We start from the raw sequence: 21,625 nt of genomic DNA, 5'->3' as shown, positions 1-21,625 counted from the left end.
CTAGCTGGGCGAGGTGGCGGGCGCCTGTAGTCCCAGCTACTCGGAGGCTGAGGCGGGAGAATGGCGGGAACCCGGGAGGCGGAGCTTGCAGTGAGCCGAGATCGCGCCACTGCACTCCAGCCTGGGCGGGCGACACAGCGAAACTCCGTCTCAAAAAAAAAAAAAAAAAAAAACCATCATATTATGATGATGTATATTAATCGGTTTTAAACTCTTAACAATAGAACAATTACTTCAATCAAATGTCATCAATATACAAAAAATTCTATTTTTTTAATGGCTCTGGTCAAATCTAGTAGGGGAGACCTAAAGACCCAATTAGATTTATTTTTTCCTCAACTCCTGAGCAACCCCCAAAGCAACTTACAAAAAGCAATGTTTTACCTGAGCTAAACTTACTGTGAATACTAACACAGATCTAAGTATAATAAAATGCCACTTCATCTATTAAAAAAAAAAAAAATGCAACTAGGCCAAGCACAGCCATGCCTGTAATCCTAGCACTTTGGGAGGCCAAAGAGGGCGGATCACTTGAGGCCAGGAGTTCGAGACCAGCCTGGCAGAAATGGTGAAATTCTGTCTCTACTACAAGTACAAAAATTAGCTGGGCGTGGTGGCGCATGCCTGTAATCCCAGCGATTTGGGAGGCAGGAGAACTGCTTAAACTCAAGAGGCAGAGGCTGCAGAGACCCAAGATTGCGCCACCGCACTCCAGTCTGGGTGACAGAGCGAAATTCTGTCTCAAAAAAAAAAAAGGTAACTATATTTTTGCATAGAAAAAAGAAGATGGATCTACAGACAATGAATATACATCACAACTTATGATCAATTTATTGACAAGGTTTTTCTCTCATATATTTTTTAATTGATTGCAAAGAGCATGTATTGTTATGATCAGACAGAAAAAAACAAATTTATTTTAAATACACAAAAACAAAGGAAAATATTAAGTATATAAATAACTATCTACAATGTGCCTGGTAATGTTATAATGGCATTCAAATTCACAGGAGTTCATTTTAATTTAAATTCAAATTAACACTCTCAATGTACCATGGTATCCTTGAGAAATATCCTGGGCCTATTTCCTCTCCTTCACACAACAGCCACTTTGATGTAGTGAAAACAGACCAGACGTCTAAAAGTCAGAATGGTAAAAAACTAGATGGTCACTTAATAAAAACTCTTCTAATTGAATGCCAAATAAAAAGAGCACTCTTCCAAACATTCAGGAAAATACCACTTTCCCAAAGTCACGGCAAATTTCTTTGATCACTTACCATCACCTCCATATTCTTATGAGGCTCCACAAATCCATTAACAGTTAACTTACGCAGCACTGAAAAGCAAAAGCAAGCTTTACTTGAATCGTATTTTATCCTACGGAAAGTACAATCACAACAAAGATTCAGAATCACAAAACGTAATCAAGCTTGGAGGTTAATCTGGGTTAGAAAGTTAACTCCTGGTTATCTGGTTGGGAAATTAGTGGGAAAATGGAACTAAAGTCTAGTTCTTCTGACTCACAAATGCAGTATTCTTCTGACTTATTGTTACTACTCATGTTTCTAAAACTGGATTCCAAAATTTAGTGTAATTTATATGATTGTTAGTACTTCTTACCTGCAATAACTGAAATTGGAAAAGTTATTTCTGTTTCACAAACTTTAAGCTATGACTCAACGGTAACCAAAAAACTTCATTCAGTTTTAGGGTATATTAATGGAAATACAGTTATCTCCAAAAAAGCATATAAAAATTAAACCCTATTCCCAAATTTGGAATCAACTACACTGCTCAATTGTGACATTTCATGAGTAACATGACAAACTAATGTACACAGAGAGATAAGCAGGATAATAGATTTGAAGGCAGAGCTAGATTTAAATCCTTGCTCTATTGTCTACGGCTGTAATACTACTTTGGGCAACATTTCTAGATCTCAGTTTCCTCATCTGTAAAATGTGGTTAACAAATCTTACTTCATAGGGTTATTGATGGATTCCATGGTATATGTAAAATATAGCAATTACTTAGCAACAATAAGGATGGTGACAGTGTAAAAGACAAAATTAAAAGTTCAGTAAATAAGCACTGCTATTACAATATTAAAAAATTATACCTTAAATAGTGTTTATGAGGTCTACAGGCAATGGATTAAATTTAGTTTTAGAATGTAGCTGTCTACTAGACCTTCAGTTTGTAAGTTGAAAGCAATGTATTAAAATTAGGTTTAGAATGTAGCTGTTTATAAGACCTTCAGTTTGAAACCATCAATTATATGCAACTCAGAAGTTGCTGCATCGTAACGATGCAGTAACTTTTCCTCGTTTTCATAAGGAGAAAACAGAATTCAAATTGAGTCCCTTATTCTGGGTATGCTTCCTCACCATAAGACCTTGAGCCATAATACCTGAGAGGATCCTTTCCTTCTCCCTTCATCACCTAGTTAACTTCCACTTATCCTTTAAGATTACGGCTCAAAGATCACTTTCTCAGGGAAATTTTTTCTGATCATATTATCAGTTATCATAATATCATAAGGCCTCTGTCACAGGTGTCACTTTAAATATATTTGTGGGATCATTTTATTAAGTCTGTCTCCCCAGTGCCAAGCACCGAGAGATTTGTCGAATGAAATAATGAATGTATCCATGTCTAAAAGATACTAAATGCACTAAGTGTAAATTCAGATAGAGATTACACAAAACAAAAATTCTAGTCTGGAGTATTTCTTCATTTCAGGACAGAAACATATAGTTACAGAACAAAATTTTCCAGGCAGGATGTCTCTAAAAAGTTAATGTGAATCTAAGACCTTTAGATGGTGAGGTATTAAAAAGCTTAAGGCAGGCAAAGATATAGTAAAGCTACATATTTTTCGTCAGGAGTTAGGCTTTGAAATCAATAAGGTAAAAAAACCCTATAATCAAAAGAAATCTTGAAAATTTCTTGATCATTAAATATACTACTATACACACAGTTTTGTATACACAGCCTTATATCAGTTTCTCTGATTCTTTCTGAGTAAACATTTCTCTCCAATGTATGTAATTTCTTCCTCAAGGATGTTGACAAAACCATCTCCACTCACTTTTATAACTACTTCCACAATGGATTTTATTTTTCAACAGTCCTTTAAAATCATTCAAACATTTCTTCACAGGTTTCACAAAATATGCTGACAGTTTGGGATTTGTGCATCCACTGTCTAGTGAAAGTAAGTGATGCATTAAGGCAATGCCAAGACCGATGGGATTCCAAGGTACCAGAATGAGTATGATAAAAGAACTTATAAGTAAAACTAAAAAGAATGCAAACTGAGTTAGAGTAAGAGAGAAACTGATGCTGTCTGAGATCAAACTAAGAAAAACAAACTAGGTCAGGCACAGCACTCATCCCTGTAATCCCATCACTTTGGGAGGTCAAGGCAGGAGGATCACTTGAAGCTAGGAGTTCAAGACCAGAAAGACGTAAAAATCAGCCCGGTAGAGTGGCATGTGCCTGTAGTCCCAGTTACTCAGGAAGCTGCAGTGGGAGGATCACTTGAGCCCAGGAGTTCAAGGTTGCAGTGAGCTATGATTATGCCACTGCACTTCAAGCTGCGAGCAAGACCCTGTCTGTTCCAAAAAAAAAAGAACTAACAGAGTCTTAGCAACCAGAACAGAAAGAAGAAAGAGAGGAGGGACTAGAACAGTAAGAGAACAAGACAAATGAGTATGGTTCAGAAGAAAAGGAACCTGGGAATACATTCATCAAGATAAACAGCTCAAGGAAAGTGAGATGGAGATTTATGCTAAGGGAATGCCTGCAAGCAACATACACCAAGATGCAGGTCAAGATGGCATCCCAGCAAGCACCTTCTGAAATCCAAGTGAGTGTGAGGCACTAAGATGAAAGATGGAGCCTTGCCTTGCCAGGGAAAGGAGGGATGAAAGACAGTGCTCATTCCAGCCTGGAGAAAAAAATTTAGGAAAAGTTGGCATGACAATGTAAGTGTAGGGGGTCCAGAATGAGAAAAATAAAGTAGAAACAAAAACTAGAAGCATTTGAAAGAAATATATTCAGAGCCATGAGGCCACAATAATGTGAATAATGTGAATCTAACTATCCACCTCAACTTACTATACGTGCTTTCAAAAATTAGAAGGGGTAGAGGAAGAGCTACTGTCACAAAACTATAAATAAGCCTTTATCTTTCAGGGAGAAATTAATCTCTTATTTTTCCAGTGAAATTGGGAACAGAAAACCCATCTAAAGAAACTATTTGGCGACTGTTCTGAGGTACCTCATTTCAAAAATGAACATATCAAGTTTAACAGTACCTTTCAATGATAGCAGAGTTCGTTCTAGTGAACTCAGAATTACAGCTTCATTGCCAGACGAAACTTGTTGCAGGAACGTGTCTGTGTGGTGATTCCACAGAGAGCAGGCAAAATTATAAATTCCAGAAGCTAACTGCAAAAAAAGCCAACAAATTTATTCATAGTGTATTATAGATTTCAGTAATACATTAGAACTACAAAGTAATATATTTTAGTTTTACAACTAAGCACACATTTTCTGAGAGATCTGAAATAGTCAAGGAGTATTTGTGGCAATGTTTCATACTTTTTTAGCCACAAAGCACAGTAACACATACAGCTTACACTGGCTGCTAAACACACACAGACACACCCCTAAAAGACTAGTTTCTTAAAACAATATTAATACCTCATCAAATCCTGCATTGCAGCCTTATACATTCTATTTTTATTCTTTTTATCCCCACTAATAGGTTGCAACCTCAGTTTAAAACAATGATTTATGGACTGTCACTGAGTATGTCAGATAAATCAATATATGAAGATATACAAAGGAGAAAGCCTTCCGTGTCCTGCCAGTTCTACCCATACGGCTTTTGCACATTTAATGCCAGGAACATACCAACCACATGGTTTCTCGCTTGCTTTACTAAAGTGTACTGATATTTAAAAACCTGACCCTCACATTAAGAATGTTCTGCCTCACACTTTGAGGCAGAACATCTTCCAGTGATATCTTCGATTTTTTCCAGGACTTCCCAGAGCAATCCAGCTGAGTCTACATGGCTATTTACTTTAAATTAAAATTAGATAAAAGTATTTATGACTAGTTATCATCAGCATACTTCAGAATACTTTTTCTTACTCAAGACATAAGCATCTCCTGTTGACTAATTAAATGCTATTTATAGAACAGGCATCAGAAACCAGAGCTGCAATCCTGTTAAAATTATGTTTTTATGAAAAAATCAAATTCCATTTACGTTAGTTTAATTAAGTATTTTTAATGGTCTGTGCCATTAAAACAGCTTCACGATATCCCCCGGAGCAACTGTGCATGTATCCACACAGAACACACAAGCCTAGCAAAGGCTTGAACCGCAGCTAATCTGAGTCTTGGCAAAACATCCTGTGATCCTCCCAGAACACAAGAGGATAGAAGGCTTGTAAGAAACTTATAAGACCATCTACTACTCGCCTCTTTATCTCCTCCTTTAGGCTATCATAAGACAGTTTCTCACCACCTCTCAGGTTCTGAAGAGGTATAAGGCTTTCTGTCCTACTCCCCTTAAAATATACTGCAGAATATAAAACTACTGAGCTACACAGTCTAGAACTGGCTTCTCAGCAATTAAGCATCCCACGAGTCACATTAGAGTCATCCATCTCCTATTGTTTCTGTGTCATTCTTTCTGGTGTATGAGACAAGGCCCACAGGAAGCTTGCACCTGTAGGTGCTTCCCTTCTCTATCCAAATTAAATAATGAACTGCCTGAATCTAAAAGTGGTTCACTGTATCTTTACAAACTAAATCAGTCAGGGATGCCTTAGCCCTTCCTCGTCTTGTGTGTATACTTCACAACAGGTACAATGACTACTTACTTATTAAGCTACTTTAGCATATTCTCAAGTATGCATGTAGTATTTCATAGAGTAAAATCAAACTGCTGAATCCTAATGTTTCATCATAGCCAAAATACTTTAGTGATCATTCTCTCAATAGTGTTATAACACAAACCGCTGTATCATAAAAAGAGTTTGAAAGTGACATTTTCCCATGAAGTAATAATGTAGCAGAGAAGCAAACATTCACTCTGATAGAAGGGAAATAATATTTAAAAAGTGGGAAAAAGCTTTATTTCAACAAACTTGTATGCTTTACTTATAACTTCAGTAAACCATAAAATGAATTTGTATTTTTCTTAGTAAGTCCTTTCAGAAAATAAAGAACTGAAATATATATCCAGAATTGAAAAAAATCTATCGTCCTAAATTTTATTATACTTACTGTGTAATATACAACATCCTAAACTTTCCCAACACATACATCATTAAAATATTTTGTCAGGCAGAAGAAAGTGAAAGAATACAAACAGAAGGATTTAGAGGTAGAAAGGGTAAGAATTCTACAAAACACCTAAAATTAAATTTTAAACTAATGTAAAATTTCTTATTGTAGCAAATATTTCAACTTCCCAAAAATGAAATCTATAGCCTTGGCTATAATTTGTAGATCTGTTTTGTACTGTGTCTTTTTGTAACAAAACAAAAACTCAAAGGGTGCCATACCCAAATTTCAAGTAAGACCAAAAAACTATTATGCTTTAAACCGATATCTTACTTACCACAAAATGACATTTTGAATAATTTTATAGCCTTTCTTTGCATCTCCTTAAAACTACCGGTTAACATTAACTTCTGTGTATAGATATTAAAATTGTTCAAGAGGACTTTATATTGAAATTTTTTGTGTCAGTATTATCTGAAGTCACTTGAACTCATTTAGAAGGTAAGCTCAGAGCAGGCGCGATGCCTCAGGCCTGTAATCTCAGTGCTTTGGGAGGCTGAGGCAGGTGATCACTTGGTGTCAGAAGACTAGCCTGTGCAACATGGAGAAACACGGTCTCTATAAAAAATAAAAAAAAATTAACCTGGCGTGGTGGGGTGCACCTGTACTTTCAGCTACTTGAGGGGCTGCAGTGGGAGGATGCCAGGATGCCTTGAGTCCAGGAAGGGAGGCTGCAGTGAGCCGAGACCACACCACTGCACTCCAATCTGGGTGACAAAGTGAGACCCTGTCTCAAAAAAAAAAACACAAAACAACAACAAAAAATAACCAGCTGGGCACAGTGGCTCGTACCTGTAATCCCAGCACTTTGGGAGGCGGAGGCAGGTGGATCATGAGGTCAAAAGACTGAGACCATCCTGGCCAACATGGTGAAACCCGTCTCTACTAAGAATACAAAAATTAGTTGGGCGTGGTGGTGCACACCTGTAGTCCCAGCTACTCGGGAGGATGAGGCAGGAGAATCCGGAAGGCAGAAGTTGTAGCAAGCAGAGATATTGCCACTGCACTCTAGCCTGGCGACAGAGCAGGCTCCATTTCAAAAAAAAAAAAAACCCCATATAGGCCAGGTGCAGTGGCTCACGCCTGTAATTCCAACACTTTGGGGAGCCAAGACGGGTGGATCACCTGAGGTCAGGAGTTCGAGACCAGTCTGGCCAACATAGCGAAATCCCATCTCTATTACAAATACAAAAATTAGCTGGGCATGGTGGCACGTGCCTGTAATCCCAGCTACTCAGGAAGCTGAGGCAGGAGAAATGCTTGAACCCAGGAGTTGGAGGCTGCAGTGAGGTGAGATCACACTATTGCTCTCCAGTCTGCATAAAAGAGACTCCATCATTAAATAAATAAATAAATAAATAAATAAAACTACATACACAAATAAAAGCTATGTTCAGGATATCAGTTTATCAGTATACAAGTATTTATGTAGATAATGATGACATCAATGGTAAATAAAATAACATTTACAGCATTTACAGAATAAGACATTTATTAAACCTTACTATGCACTAGGCAGTACTCTCAGCACTTTACCTGTGTTAACTTATTTAATCATCACAATCTAAAAGTAGTTATTATTTACTCTCCTTTTACAATAAGAAAATTAAGTGAGGTATAGAAAAGTTAAGTAACTTGCCCAAGAATAAAGAACACAGTAAGAGGAAGAGACAGGATTTGAATCCAAGGAAGGTGCTCAAAACCTGCATTATTATCTTCTATGCTCTAATGTCTCCTAATACAATAACTAACAATTAACTGCATTGTATAAAAGAGATAAGCATTTTTGGTATAATTAAGTTCTGTTTAAACTTTTTTTTTTGAGACAAAGAGTCTCACTCTGTTGCCTAGGCTAGAGTGCAGTGGTGTGAGCACAGCTCGCTGCAGCCTCAATCTCCTGGGCTCAAGCAATCCCCTCACCTCAGCCTCCTGAGTAGCTGGGACTACAGGGGTGCACCACACCAGGTTAATTTATATATTTATTTTTACTTTTTGTAGGATGGGGTCTCACTATATTGCCCAGCCTGGTCTCAAACTCCTGGGCTCAAATGATCCTCCTGCCTCAGCCTCCCAAAGTGTTGGGATTACAGGCATAAGCCACCATGCTTGGCCCTGTTTAAACCTTTTGATATCAAAATATAAAGTACACCCTGGGCATGGTATCTGACAAAAGTACACCCTGGGCATGGTATCTGACAAAAGTACACCCTGGGCATGGTATCTGACAAAAGTACACCCTGGGCATGGTATCTGACAAAAGTACACCCTGGGCATGGTATCTGACAAAAGTATGCCCTGGGCATAGTATCTGACAAAAGTACACCCTGGGCATGGTATCTGACAAAAGTACACCCTGGGCATAGTATCTGACAACTGTAATCCCAGCACTTTGGGAGGCTAAGGCAAAAGGATCACTTGAGGTCAGGAGTTGAAGAACCACCTAGGCAACAAAGTGAGACTCTGTTTCTACAAAATGTTTCTTAACAAATTAGCTGGACATGGTGGTGCATGACTGTAATCTCAGCTACTTGCAAGGCTGAGGTGAGAGGATCATTTGAACCCAGGAGTTCGGGGCTGCAGTGAGCCACGATCACAACACAGCACTCCAGTCAGGACAAAAGTGAGGCACTGTCTCTAAACATAAATTGAATGTTTTTCTTGTATATACACATATATTCATATACATATAAGTAACATACATGTGTAAATTAGAACTAGTCCCATTCACTAGCCATAATAGCCATAGACCTTTTATCTAATTCTCAATACCTTCCACTACCACTACATGCCAGACTCGCTGAAAAAAAAAAAAAAAAAAAAAAAAAGGATGGTAACAGTAATTATTCCCTAGTTCCTCAATTAAAAGTAAGATTAAGCTTGGGGGGGGGGGGGGGAAAGTCAGCCAAATAAAACATGGCACAGACTCAAGAAGCAAAACATTAAGGGAGAATTTGCCACCCTACATAACCAGCATATTTTGAAATTGTGTCAGATTTTTTAAAAGTATTTTGTATTGGTCGGGCACAGTGGCTCATGCCTGTAATACCAGCTACTCAGGAGGCCGAGACAGGAGGATTGCTTGAGCCCAGGAGTTCAAGGTTGCAGTGAGCTATGAGTGTACCATTGAACTCTAGCTTGGGAGACAAAGCCCTGTCTATAAAAAATAAAAACAGTATTTTTTAATAATGGTAGCAAAGGGGCAAAACTGTTTTATTTTTTTCAGGCCTGACTTCTGTTACCAGAAGAATCTCTCTTTGCAGAATTCTACCACTTGCATACACACAATGCAAATCACAGTAGACATATTAAACATAAAATCTTCCCCACTCAGCTACAAAACAAAGAACAAAAAATACCATCTCTGAATACTACACCAAAGGTTCTTACTGTCACAAGATTGAATAAAAGAAGTATTTAATCATGGTGGAATCAAAGTCATTAAAATAAAATTCTATTCTGTTCCATAAAATTATCTCCTTTTCTATTTATCATGTGACTCTAAAAATACGTGTTAGAAAGTTCAGTAATTCAGGTAGTCAAAGATTCCACTCTATTTCACCTTAAGCAACTTTCAATGTTGAAATTTTCATTCCTACTTCTCACAAAAATAAATAAGATTTATAGATATTAGTGGCAAAATTAGATCTTGATCTATTAATTCTTCCCTCTTTCTGTCCCAAGAAAGTAATACTTAATATGAGAGAACTACAGGGTAAAACATCTCAAATCTGAAAACCTTAAGTATTTGCTTCAAAATCCTTAACTTTGAGTGTCAGCACGATGCTCAAGAGAAATGATCACTGGAGTGTTTCCATTTTCAGATTTTCACATTTGAGATGTTCAACGTAAGTATAATGCAAATATTACAAAATCTGAAAAAAATCTGAAACATTTCTGTTCCCAAGCACTGCAGATAAGAAGTACTTAACCTGTACTTTAATGACTACAGATATGAAAAGCACATAAGACGCCTGGCACACAGCAGGTATTGCTAAATGAAGGCATGTAGTATTTGAGACAGAAATTTGAAAAAAAAAAAAAAAACAATAGTATGGAAATTTAAAAACAAAAACCTAACAGTTAAGGACATTAGGCATCTCTTAAAGTTCCAATTCAAGACTTTCTAGCTAGCCTACAAAAGGTCTAGACACAAATAGCTGGAATGAAGAAGCAATAGCACTATCTTTCGACAAAGAGTCTCTCCTTGACCAAACTTTAATTAGGCTTTTCTGAACCTTTGTCCTAACTAGGCTTCTACTTTTGGACTTCCAAAACGTCTGTTCTTTGCATCACCCAATTTTAGCAAGAAATCTTGCTATGTTGGTTTAGCCAAAATCCCCTATCCTTGACATCTGATATTATCAATATCTAATCAGGTTGCTTTCGGCAAGAATCCTATTAGCTCAGTTTGGCCAAGAACCCCCTCTCATCCCTGATGATTCTTTTTAGTAATTTTCCATCCTCTCAACCCCCACAACCCTCCTGCAATCGCCCACCCTTTCCACCCCTGCTCCTTGGCAATAAATTCTCACTTTTCCTTGTATTCAGAGTTGAGCACAATTTCTCTCCCCTACCACAAAACCCCACTACAGTAGCACCATCTGAATAAAGTCTGTTTTATCATCCTTTACAAGTGTTTGAAAAGTTTTTCTTTAACACTTTTCAGCCCTTTACCTTCAGTAAATGCAGGGAAAGATAAAGAAAGAAGAAACATCAGGAATAAAGAAGAAACCACAGGAAGCAACCATTGCCAACTAATATATTCACAAGCCCTGTATAACCTCCTATCTGCTCCAGAAAACACCAACTGATACATGCTTATAGAAGGCTCAGCTAGAAAAGAGTAAGTAATAAAGCAAACAAGTAGGAGAAATAAAAATATTTTTTTCTATATGTGATTCTAAAAACTGTGGAGGGGGAAAGGAATATTCAGTGAGACAATATGCAAATAAACTATTTAATGAAACATGTTAAGTACTAGTTCATGAAATACTTAACATTTTCTATTTCTAAACCAGAAGAAACAGTGCCACCTACTGACTGCTTAGTGGCTGTAACTGAGAAACCCAAAGCCTTGACTCCAAAGTATCAAAAGCTAAACATTACACACTAAGTATTTCAGCATTTCAAATATTCTTAAACTTTTTTAGCCTCCTAATTGTCTTCATAATTTTCCCTTAAGAAATGTTAGCACCGAAAAAGTTTTACATCAAAGTTCATGTATTAAATAATTCATCACTAATACTGGGACAAAAAATATTACCCATGAGCTACCGATGCCAAACTCTGCTTACCCTGAACCTAATCAGCAACGTATACAATCAATAAATGTAGAAGGTGGGACATCCAAGACAACTGATCTCGTTTTTTTTTCTTAACAAGTCAGTGGCATTTTTTAAGGGGGAGAGGGAGGAAATCAATACTATTCAAAATTAAAAGATTTGTAAAAGACATGTCAAATGCACCTCATTCATTTTTCTGGCTCAAGCCACTTGTAAAAATGTGTTTGAGAACAATCTAGAAAACTGGATAAAAGTATTAAATGATATTAAATCACTTTTTACTTCCTCAGGATGATAAAAGTTAAATACTTAAAAAATAAATCTATCTTTTCATAGATAAATGTTGAAGAATTTAGTAAAAAAATGAAATATTTAAATTCCTTTAAAACAGCTCAAAAAAAGTGAGAAAGCAAAAACAGCAAAATGTTGACTATTAGATCTAGGTAATAGTTACATGGCAGTTAATATTTTTGTTTACTTTTCCATGTTTTTAAAATTTATCTTCAATTTTAAAAACACCTGTATTCTTAATAACTAAAAAGGTTATTTTAGTAATAATTGTTTTTTTTTTGTTAATAAGGCTTAAGTCGGCCAGGCACAGTGGTTCACGCCTATAATCCCAGCACTTTGGGAGGCCGAGGACGGCAGATCACAAAGTCAGGAGTTCGTGACCAGCCTGGCTAACATGGTGAAAACCCCGTTTCTACTAAAAATAAAAAAATCAGCTGGGCATGGTGGTGCGCGCCTAGTAGTCCCAGCTACTTGGAAGGCTGAGGCAGAAGAATTGCCTGAACCCGAGAGGCAGAGGTTGCAGTGAGCCAAGATTGCACCACTGCACTCCAGCCTGGGCAACAGAGCAAGACTCAGCCTCAAAAAAAAAAAAAAAAAAAAAAAAGGCTTAAGTATAAATTTGCTTCCACCTAACTATGACATAAATATATATATTAAATTACCAAAATGTATCAAGCCAGAAGCTTTGGTAGGTACAAGATCTATCTCAAAAACAATTTCCAGCCAAACTGCTGATGTCTCTCAACTAATATTTATTTATTTATTTATTTATTTAGACGGATTTATTTATTGAGACGAATGGCACAATCTCGGCTCACTGCAACCTCCCCTTCACAGGTTCAAACAATTCTCCTGCCTCAACCTCCCAAGTAGCTGGGATTACAGGTACCCGTCACCACACCCAGCTATTTTTTGTACTTTTAGTAGAGATGGGGTTTCACCATGTTAGCCAGGCTGGTCTCGAACCCCTGACCTTGTGATCCGCCTGCCTCGGCCTCCCAAAGTGCTGGGATTACAGGCGTGAGTAAACGCGCCCAGCCTCAACTAATATTTATTTATTCACTGTCAATGAAGGATATTCCTAAAGACCTACAGTATTTGTTACTTACATGCTTTTTAAAGTAAAATCTAATTTTCATTTTGTTTTCAAACCTGCCAGTGATATAGCTCAGGCCCAGGAGGGATGCTGTGGCCCATCTTTCAGTTCCCTAAGTCTCTTATCCTGGCAACAGCCTTAAGCCTCTCTTCAGCCACTTAATGCCTACACACTGTTCTCATGTATCCAAAATATCAACTCAGTAAGCAGGAGGAACAAAAAAAAGTAAAACTACTCTCCTCCCTGGGTGGGCCCCTATCTTTCCACAGTTGTATCTCAGGCATCCCGTAAAGTGACTGCATAGAGTAAGAATCCAAATATTTGTCAGATAAATAGACAGATGGGTAAGGTATAAATCAGTACTGTTTCAAAAGCAACTTATAGATATTTGGGGGATAGTTTTGGAATTTTCATTCTTATTCCAGGCCCTTAACTAGGACTCAGACAAGAGGCTTTATGAATCAATACAGGAAGAACACGCACCATGCTATATTCAAAATCTCTTCTGTTCAGTGCACAGCTCTGTTCTTTTGAACCAAGTCTGTCACCTTGAGGCTCTCTTCCACTAAAGTAACTTTCCACCAAAAAGTTCTTTTTAACCTTGGTATTAATATAAGCCGAAACACACACATGCACAGGTTCAAATCCCCACACAGGTTCACAGCACAAATGACCCTTTAAGAGAGTCACTTTTTAAATAATGTACTTAAAAAGCCAATATAGGCCGGGCACAGTGGCTCATGCCTAAAATCCCAACACTTCGGGAGGTCAAGGTGGGCAGATCATTTGAGGTCAGAAGTTTGAGACCAGCCTGGCCAACATGGCAAAACCCTGTCTCTACTAAAAGTACAAAAATTAGCCAGGCATAGCGGCATGCGCCTGTAATCCCAGATATTCAGGAGGCTGAGGCAGGACAACCATTTAAACCTGGGAGGCAGAAGTTGCAGTGAGCTGAGATCGCACCACTGCATTCCAACCTGGGCGAAAGAGCAAGACTCAAACCTCAGGGGGGAAAAAAGCCACTATAAAATTACACAGAGCAAGAGATAAGAAACAGAATCAACACGGCATTTAATGTACAATTAAAATCAACAAAACAAAAGTGAAAATAAGATCTATTAAACCTATTTGATGACTTGCTCACAAAGGCATTTATATTTTAAATAATTTTACTGCACTGTAAATATCTTAAAGGCTGGAGCTACATCATGTAAGTGGCGCCTTGGCATTCTCAAATTTAGCATTCGTAATTTCAATTTATTTGGAAATTTCCCCAAGAACCACATCTTGAAGTCTTAAGTTTACAAGGAGTAAGTCTGCAAGTCTCTGCTATGAGGGTGAGTGATCTATCTTACACTAACCAACCCATCTCAAAGCAGCTATGCAGTTCTCCTTTGTTTAGAAAATATAATAATTCATCATGACGACCTTCTGAAGTATTTTAACTTGACTTTGCCTTGCCACACAGCATTCTTTTACCCTTATCATCCAAATAATTCAAGTGTTGTTGAGCAGGAACACTATTATTATTATGTTTTAGACACGTGGTCCAACTCTGTCTTATAGGCTAGCAGAATCATATCTCACTACAGCCTCAAACTCCTAGGCTTAAGTAATCCTCCTGCCTCAGCCTCCCAAGCAACCAGGATGACGTACATACACCACCATGCCTAATTTTTTAAAATTTTTTTAGAGGTAGGATCTCACTATGTTGCCTAGACTGGTCTCAAACTCCTGGCCCCAAGGATCCTCCCACCTCAGCTTTCCAAAGTTCATGTGTTCTTCCACATGAACTGTCAAAGAGACTACTAATTCTGGCTGGGCGTGGTGGCTCAAGCCTGTAATCCCAGCACTTTGGGAGGCCGAGACGGGTGGATCACGAGGTCAGGAGATCGAGACCATCCTGCCTAACCTGGTGAAACTCTGTCTCTACTAAAAAATACAAAAAACTAGCTGGGCAAGGTGGCGGGTGCCTGTAGTCCCAGCTACTTGGGAGGCTGAGGCAGGAGAATGGTGTAAACCTGGGAGGCAGAGCTTGCAGTGACCTGAGATCCGGCCACTGCACTCCAGCCTGGGGGACAGAGCGAGACTCCGTCTCAAAAAAAAAAAAAAAAAAAAAAAGAGAGACTACTAATTCTGTCTTCTGTCTCCCACAATATTGTACATATCTCTTGTACAGAGCAGGCATTCAATAACTGTTGAGTGACGGTTAGACAGAAGTAAAAACTTAAGATTAATCCCTAATATCCAGGTCGGGCATGGTCATAGGCACCTGTGGTCCCAGCTAGTTCAGAGGCTGAGGTGGGAGGATTGCTTGAGCCTAGGAGGTCAAGGTTGTAGACACCTATGTTTGTGCCACTCGCTATGTAGCATATACTTTTGTGGGTTACACATCGTGATTTGGGGACATTATTAACATACTCACAACTTAATTACAATTGCTACCTGTACCTTAAATTTCCCTATTTTTAGAGACTTTGGATTTTAACTGTGGTTAATGTCCATTTTACTATATTTAGGTTTATATGTAAAGGCATACTGTTTTATAGAAAATGAATTCCTGGCCAGGCATAGTGGCTCATGCCTGTAATCCCAGCATTTTGGGAGGCGGAGGTGGGTGGATCATCTGAGGTCAGGAGTTGGAGACCAGCCTGGCCAACATGGCGAAACCCCATCTCTACTAAAAATACAAAAAGTAGCTGGGCATGGTGCCATGCACCTGTAAACCCAGCTACTAGGGGGGCTGAACCTGGGAGGTGGAGGTTGCAGTGAGCCAAGATCGTGCCAGTGCACTCCAGTCTGGGCAATAGAGCGAGACACTGTCTCAAAAAAACAGAAAACGAATTCCTGGCCGGGCACAGTGGCTCATGCCTGTAATCCCAGCACTTTGGGAGGCTGAGACAGATGGATCGCTTGAGGCTAGGAGTTTGAGGCCAACGTGGGCAACATGACAAAACCCTGTCTCTACTAAAAATACAAAAATTAGCTGGCCATGGTGGTGTATGTCTGTAATCCTAGCTACTCAGGAGGCTAAGGAACAAGAACTGCTTGAAGCTAGGAGGCAAAGGTTGTAGTGAGCCAAGACAGAGACCCTCTCTCTCAAAAAAAAAAAAAAAGGATTCCTTTTTGTGTCAAATCAAGCTCAATTTTGTTACTGCAAAACAATTTGCTCTCAACTGCTGATTTTGTAATTTGTCACCCCTCAAAAGAGCTTATTTTAACAAAGAGGAGGAAAGGGTATAACAATTGTTGAGACACACTGAGCCGCAGGTAGCCATTTTAAGTGTACCCTGTGCACTACACTTTGCTATAGCAACCAGCTCAACCATGAGCTTACTATTTTTTTTTTTTCCTTTTGAGACAGTCTCTCTCTTTCGTCTAGGCTGGAGTGTAGTGGTGCAATCTCGACTCACTGCAGCTTCCACCACCTGGGTTCAAGTGATTCTCCTGCCTCAGCCTCCTGAGTAGCTGGGATTACAGGTGTGCACCACCATGCCCGGCTAAGTTTTTTTATTTTTAGTAGAGACGGGGTTTCACCATGTTGCCCAGGCTGGCCTCAAACTCCCAACCTCAGGTGATGTGCCCGCCACAACCTCCTAAAGTGCTGGGATTACAGGCATGAGCCTGATGACCCTTACATTTTTTTATATAGGAAACTAATTTGGTACTTGAGGACCATCTTGGCATCTTCCTTTATTATTAAAAGGAAGATTTTCCATGCTTTGGATTACCAAAATAATAGGCACAGCTGTATTAACTAGCAAAATTGCTTTTTATAGTAATGTCTTCCCATATACGCTACCTTCAATTAACTACACATCTTGTACCTCAACTGCGTCAGACAGGATACCCTTCCCAGTCCCTACTATAGTCCCTATCTCCAGGTTCAGCTGCACCATTCCAAAATAAAAAGTGCTAATCTGAATTTTTTCCAGGTATTTTTAGCTTTGACTAATCTCTCAAAAACCCTGCTTTTTGAAGTTTGGCACTATATCACTCTGAAATCCAGCAGGCATGTAAGAAGTCTCCTATTCTATTGTTCATTCACTTAACAGCTATTGAGCAACAATCATTATGTGTACTCTTTTAGACTATGCAGTAGGATAACAGGAATAAAAACTACAATGTAGTGAATCTGAGAAAAATAAGTCAGCAATTACAATTCAGTACAATGTGACTACTATATTGAAAGCAACTACAAGATGCTAATTAAGCATATACTTCTTTCTATATGTAAAAGAACTAGTCTCATACTAAAAAAAAAAAAAAAAAAAAAAAAAAAAAAAAAAACAAGCAAGAAGCTAACTCACACAAGCTATCCACCTTAAGGCCCTGGTTATCTCTACAATCTGTGGAGATCGCCTCAACTAAATATAAACTGTACCTGTAAGGCAACGTATTAGGAGAGTAAATTTTGATAAAGTTGAAATAGGAATTAAAACTTCTATAGACTGGTAGCCTTTAATAACAGGTAACTGTAACCAAGAATCTTCTAGACAATTGATTTTGAGACTCTCCCTAACACAAAAGTAAGTCCTAGAAGTGCAGGGTTTGAGGTGAGGATAGAACAGAGGAAAAGGAAAAACAATTTCATAGAAAGACTTGAGTAAGTCAACTGTCCATTTACTTAGTCCTCGTTAGAAATCAAGCAAAAGTGAAAAGGATTTAAAAAGCAACCTTAAACTATCAAAAATAATTTCTCTTACACACAATATCCTCGGATGAACATAAGACTGGCTATTTAAACCCATTGAGTTAAAAATGGAAAGGACACAATGTGGTCTGACGTAAACTTTGGTGTATATAAAAATCCTATGGGGAGCTTGTTAAAAGTGCAAATCGCCAAGCCGTATCCTCAAAGTGAGGATTCCAAAGGTGTGGTTCAGAAACCTCTCAGTCTGTGAGTAACAGACTGAAAACGAATATTTTTGGCATGGAAGACAGCTCAAGGTTATACACTGCTCTTCCCACCCTCTTCCCTAGTCCATTCTCAAAGAAGAGGCTCTACACTGTGAGTTCAAGACAAAATAAGAGTCCTCAGGAACAAAAAGTTGGCCAATTTTTTGTGAAGGAATAAAGGCAACATAAAAAGACTAGGACAAGCATTTTCTTCTAGAACTCTCTCTACTTGGCTCCTTCCATTAGATCCCTTCTCTTCTACATGCTGCATACTCTTCATTGATTCCTTTCCACATTATAGGACTAGGCTATCTCCTTCTTTAAGAATGAAGCATCTCTAATCATGGACGGTGAAATAGAGACCAGCGCAAAAGTCAGACGGAGGTCTGGGAAAAGCTGCTTAAGACCACATGCTAAATTCAGAAGTAAAAGGAACTCTGGAAGCTCCCAAGGAAAAGCCTGCCAATTTAGGGAAAAGCATGAGCAATATTTAAAGTACATTTAGAGGAGAAAAAGAAAGACAAAAGAAAAATCTTTCTACAAAACACTATGTCACCCTCTTCTTTTTTGGAGGGCAGTATGATTCAGAACCCACCTGAAATAGTTTCTTAAGCCCTATCATGTGACCATACAATAAGACTTAAAATTATATACCTTTAATTTCTCTACAATTACAAAAGGTAACAAAGAACACTGTTAAAAATATTTCAAAGCATGGGTAACACAGTGAGACTTCATCTCTACAAAAAATTAAAAAACCATCTGGGCGTGGTGGCGTGTACCTGTAGTCCTAGCTACTCGTGAGGCTGAGGTAGGAGGATGGTTTGAGCCAAGGAGGTCAAGCCTGTAGTGAGCCATGATCATGCCACTGCACTACACCCTGGGTGACAGAACAAAACCCCGTCTCAAAACACACACACACACACACACACACACACACACGAACCCAAAACCAAAAACAAAAGGTGCAAAAAACCTGATCAACGGCTGTCATCCCATACTTATGTCAAACTCCTTCCTATATCTGCCCTACATCCTTCAATTACCCAGACGTATCAATTCTACTCCTAAATGTCAACTCTATGCCCACCTAATTGTTCTCTTTACCACAGCCTCATTTAAGAGATGTATCATCTCATCTGAAGTACTTCCTTTACCTCAAACTGATCTCCTTAAGACTGTATCCAACAACCAATACTCCTCACTGGCAACTAAGTGATCTTTTTATTCATATCACTGCCCAGCAGTGATATGAGAAATGAGTGAAATGAGAAGTCTTGCCCTGTCGCCCAGGCTGGAGTACAGTGACACAATTGCGGCTCATTGCAACCTCCACCTCCCAGGTTCAAGCAATCCTTCTGCCTCAGCCTCCCAAGTAGCCAGAACCACAGGCGCGTGCCACCACGCCCGGCTAATCTTTGTAGTTTTTAGTAGAGACAGGGTTTTACCATGTTGGCCAGGCTGATCTTGAACTCCTGACCTCGTGATCCACCCGCCTTGGTCTCCCAAAGTGCTGAGATTACAGGCGTGAGCCACCACACCTGGCCGCACAATTTTCATAATCAAATTTAACTATGTGAAATCACTTACATCATAAAATAGTTTTCTATCAGCAGCAAGTCGTTTAGATGCCAGTGTCTTGGTAACATGATAGAAGGTAAGTAATGCTCTGTGCTGTCGAAGATCATCCTGGACTTTAACAGACTCTATAAGAGTGGGAATTAGTTCAGGCCACTGTCTGGGACAATCCAATCTAGCAACTTTTGCAATCAGCACTGCAATCTGAGTTGCAATCTAAAAGGAAAAAATGAGAAATAAACAAATGGAATCAAGGCAATAGATAAGGAATGCATTCTCGGTGAAAAATCACCTTGTTAATTATACATCTGATAAAAATGAACAAATTTCACTGAATGACTGCTTAAACAGTGGTTCTCAAAGTGTGGCCCATGGACCCCTGGTAGAGCTAGGACACTTTCTGGGACCTATGAGGTCCTCCTTTACCCAATTACCTGTCAGTGTGAAACAAAGTTTTCTTCATATAACGTCTATCATGTATCACAACAGAGTAAATGAAGAAGCAGATATGAAAACCTAGATGTCTTCCTTTAAATAGCCAGACCCTAAAAATGCATGCCAATGCCACCTTTCTCACTAAATTTTTATTGTTTGGGAAACAGCTACTATTGCTCATTTCCAAAACTGCTATGTTGACAAGTATGATATAATTTTTTACACTAATATTTTTAAGTTTCTCAGTTTTAATTTATAACACAGTAAATACCAATAGATATAACTCTTTTAGGTCTTCCATTTTAGCAGTAAAATGAGATCCTGTGACCACAAAGTTTAAGAATCCTGACCTAAAAGTAGAAAGAAACATCAAATATTGGGCATTTAAATAATGATATTTCTACACACCATTGTTTCCCAAATGCTAGCTGAAAGAACAATTAGGCAGTTGTTCATCGCTCAGTAACACAAACCCCTCCCTAATCACCTCCTGCCCCATTAAAGGTAACTCTGTTTTTCTCCATTATCCTTTAGCTCCTTTGTCAAGAAAGAGCAAAGAACTGAGATCATTTAAACAGGTCAAAATAAAATTGTATTGGAAATATTGCCAAATACAATTGTGCTTTAATAGCTCAATTTAAAAAAGCAAGCATAATCAAGTATTATCTCGAAAAAACTTAAGAATTATTGTACCTATAAGCAAAACTTATTTTATTCTTAGAAGAAAAACCTCAATATATAAAAAAAAGATAAAACTGTACATAATTTACTATCTAGCTGCCACAGAACAGTAGGAATTGAAAATGTGATAGATGCAACCAATAGAAAAAAACCTAAAGCCATTCTGTAGTTTTTTTTTTTAAAAGTGGTGGGGACTGGCCGGGCACAGTGGTTCACGCCTATATTCCCAGCACTTTGGATGGTCGAGGCGGACGGATCACGCAGTCAGGAGATCGAGACCATCCTGGCTAACACGGTGAAACCACGTCTCCACTAAAAATACAAAAAACTAGCCAGGCGTGGTGGCAAGCGCCTGTAGTCCTAGCTACTCAGGAGGCTGAGGCAGGACAATGGCGTGAACCCGGGAGATGGAGCTTGCAGTGACCTGAGATTGCACCACTGCACTCCAGCCTGGGCAACAGAGCAAGACTCTGTCTAAAAAAATAAAAAAATAAGGGGGGGGGATAATCTAAAAATTATAATCATTAAAATTAATTCTTATGCAGTAAGACTACAAATATAGCCATGTATCACTTAACAACAGAGATATATTCTGAGAAATGTGTCATCAGGCAATTCTGTGGTTGTGTGAATATCACAGAACATATAATAATCTTATGTGCTATACTTTTGTAAGACTAGCAGCAGCACGATAGGTTTACACCAACATCACCACCAATTAATGAGTAATACGTTGCACTACAGTATTAGGACAGCTATGATGTCAATGGGTGAGAAGAACTTTTCAGTTCCATTATAATCCTATGGGACCACGATTATATATGTAGTCCACTGTTGCCCAAAACAATACTAGGCATCACATGACTATATAGAGAGATTTGCTTTAAATACAGGCTCATAAAATGAGAAAGCTGAAAAGTATACAAATATACCTTAAAATGACTTCTGGGCTTTAAATAATTAATAACCAAATCTAATCAAAACTACTCAA

General features: G+C 38.5%; 1 protein-coding gene across 3 annotated transcripts in view; it reads right to left on the bottom strand.

Annotated features, from left to right (window-relative positions):
• The window catches only part of IPO11 (importin 11), a 229,452-nt gene that overhangs the window by 169,815 nt on the left and 38,012 nt on the right, over positions 1-21,625 (bottom strand). For all 3 annotated transcript variants that reach the window (XM_033179672.1, XM_033179675.1, XM_033179673.1), the window contains 3 exons: positions 19,531-19,734; positions 4,326-4,458; positions 1,281-1,339 (listed from right to left, as the gene is read on the bottom strand). In XM_033179672.1, the coding sequence (XP_033035563.1) occupies positions 1,281-1,339; positions 4,326-4,458; positions 19,531-19,734 (396 nt within the window). The remainder of the gene's footprint in view (positions 1-1,280; positions 1,340-4,325; positions 4,459-19,530; positions 19,735-21,625) is intronic.

The sequence above is a fragment of the Trachypithecus francoisi genome, unplaced genomic scaffold (genome assembly GCF_009764315.1).
Source record: "Trachypithecus francoisi isolate TF-2019V2 unplaced genomic scaffold, Tfra_2.0 Lachesis_group2, whole genome shotgun sequence".
NCBI lineage: Eukaryota > Metazoa > Chordata > Mammalia > Primates > Cercopithecidae > Trachypithecus > Trachypithecus francoisi.
This window is presented reverse-complemented; position numbering and strand designations above follow the sequence as displayed.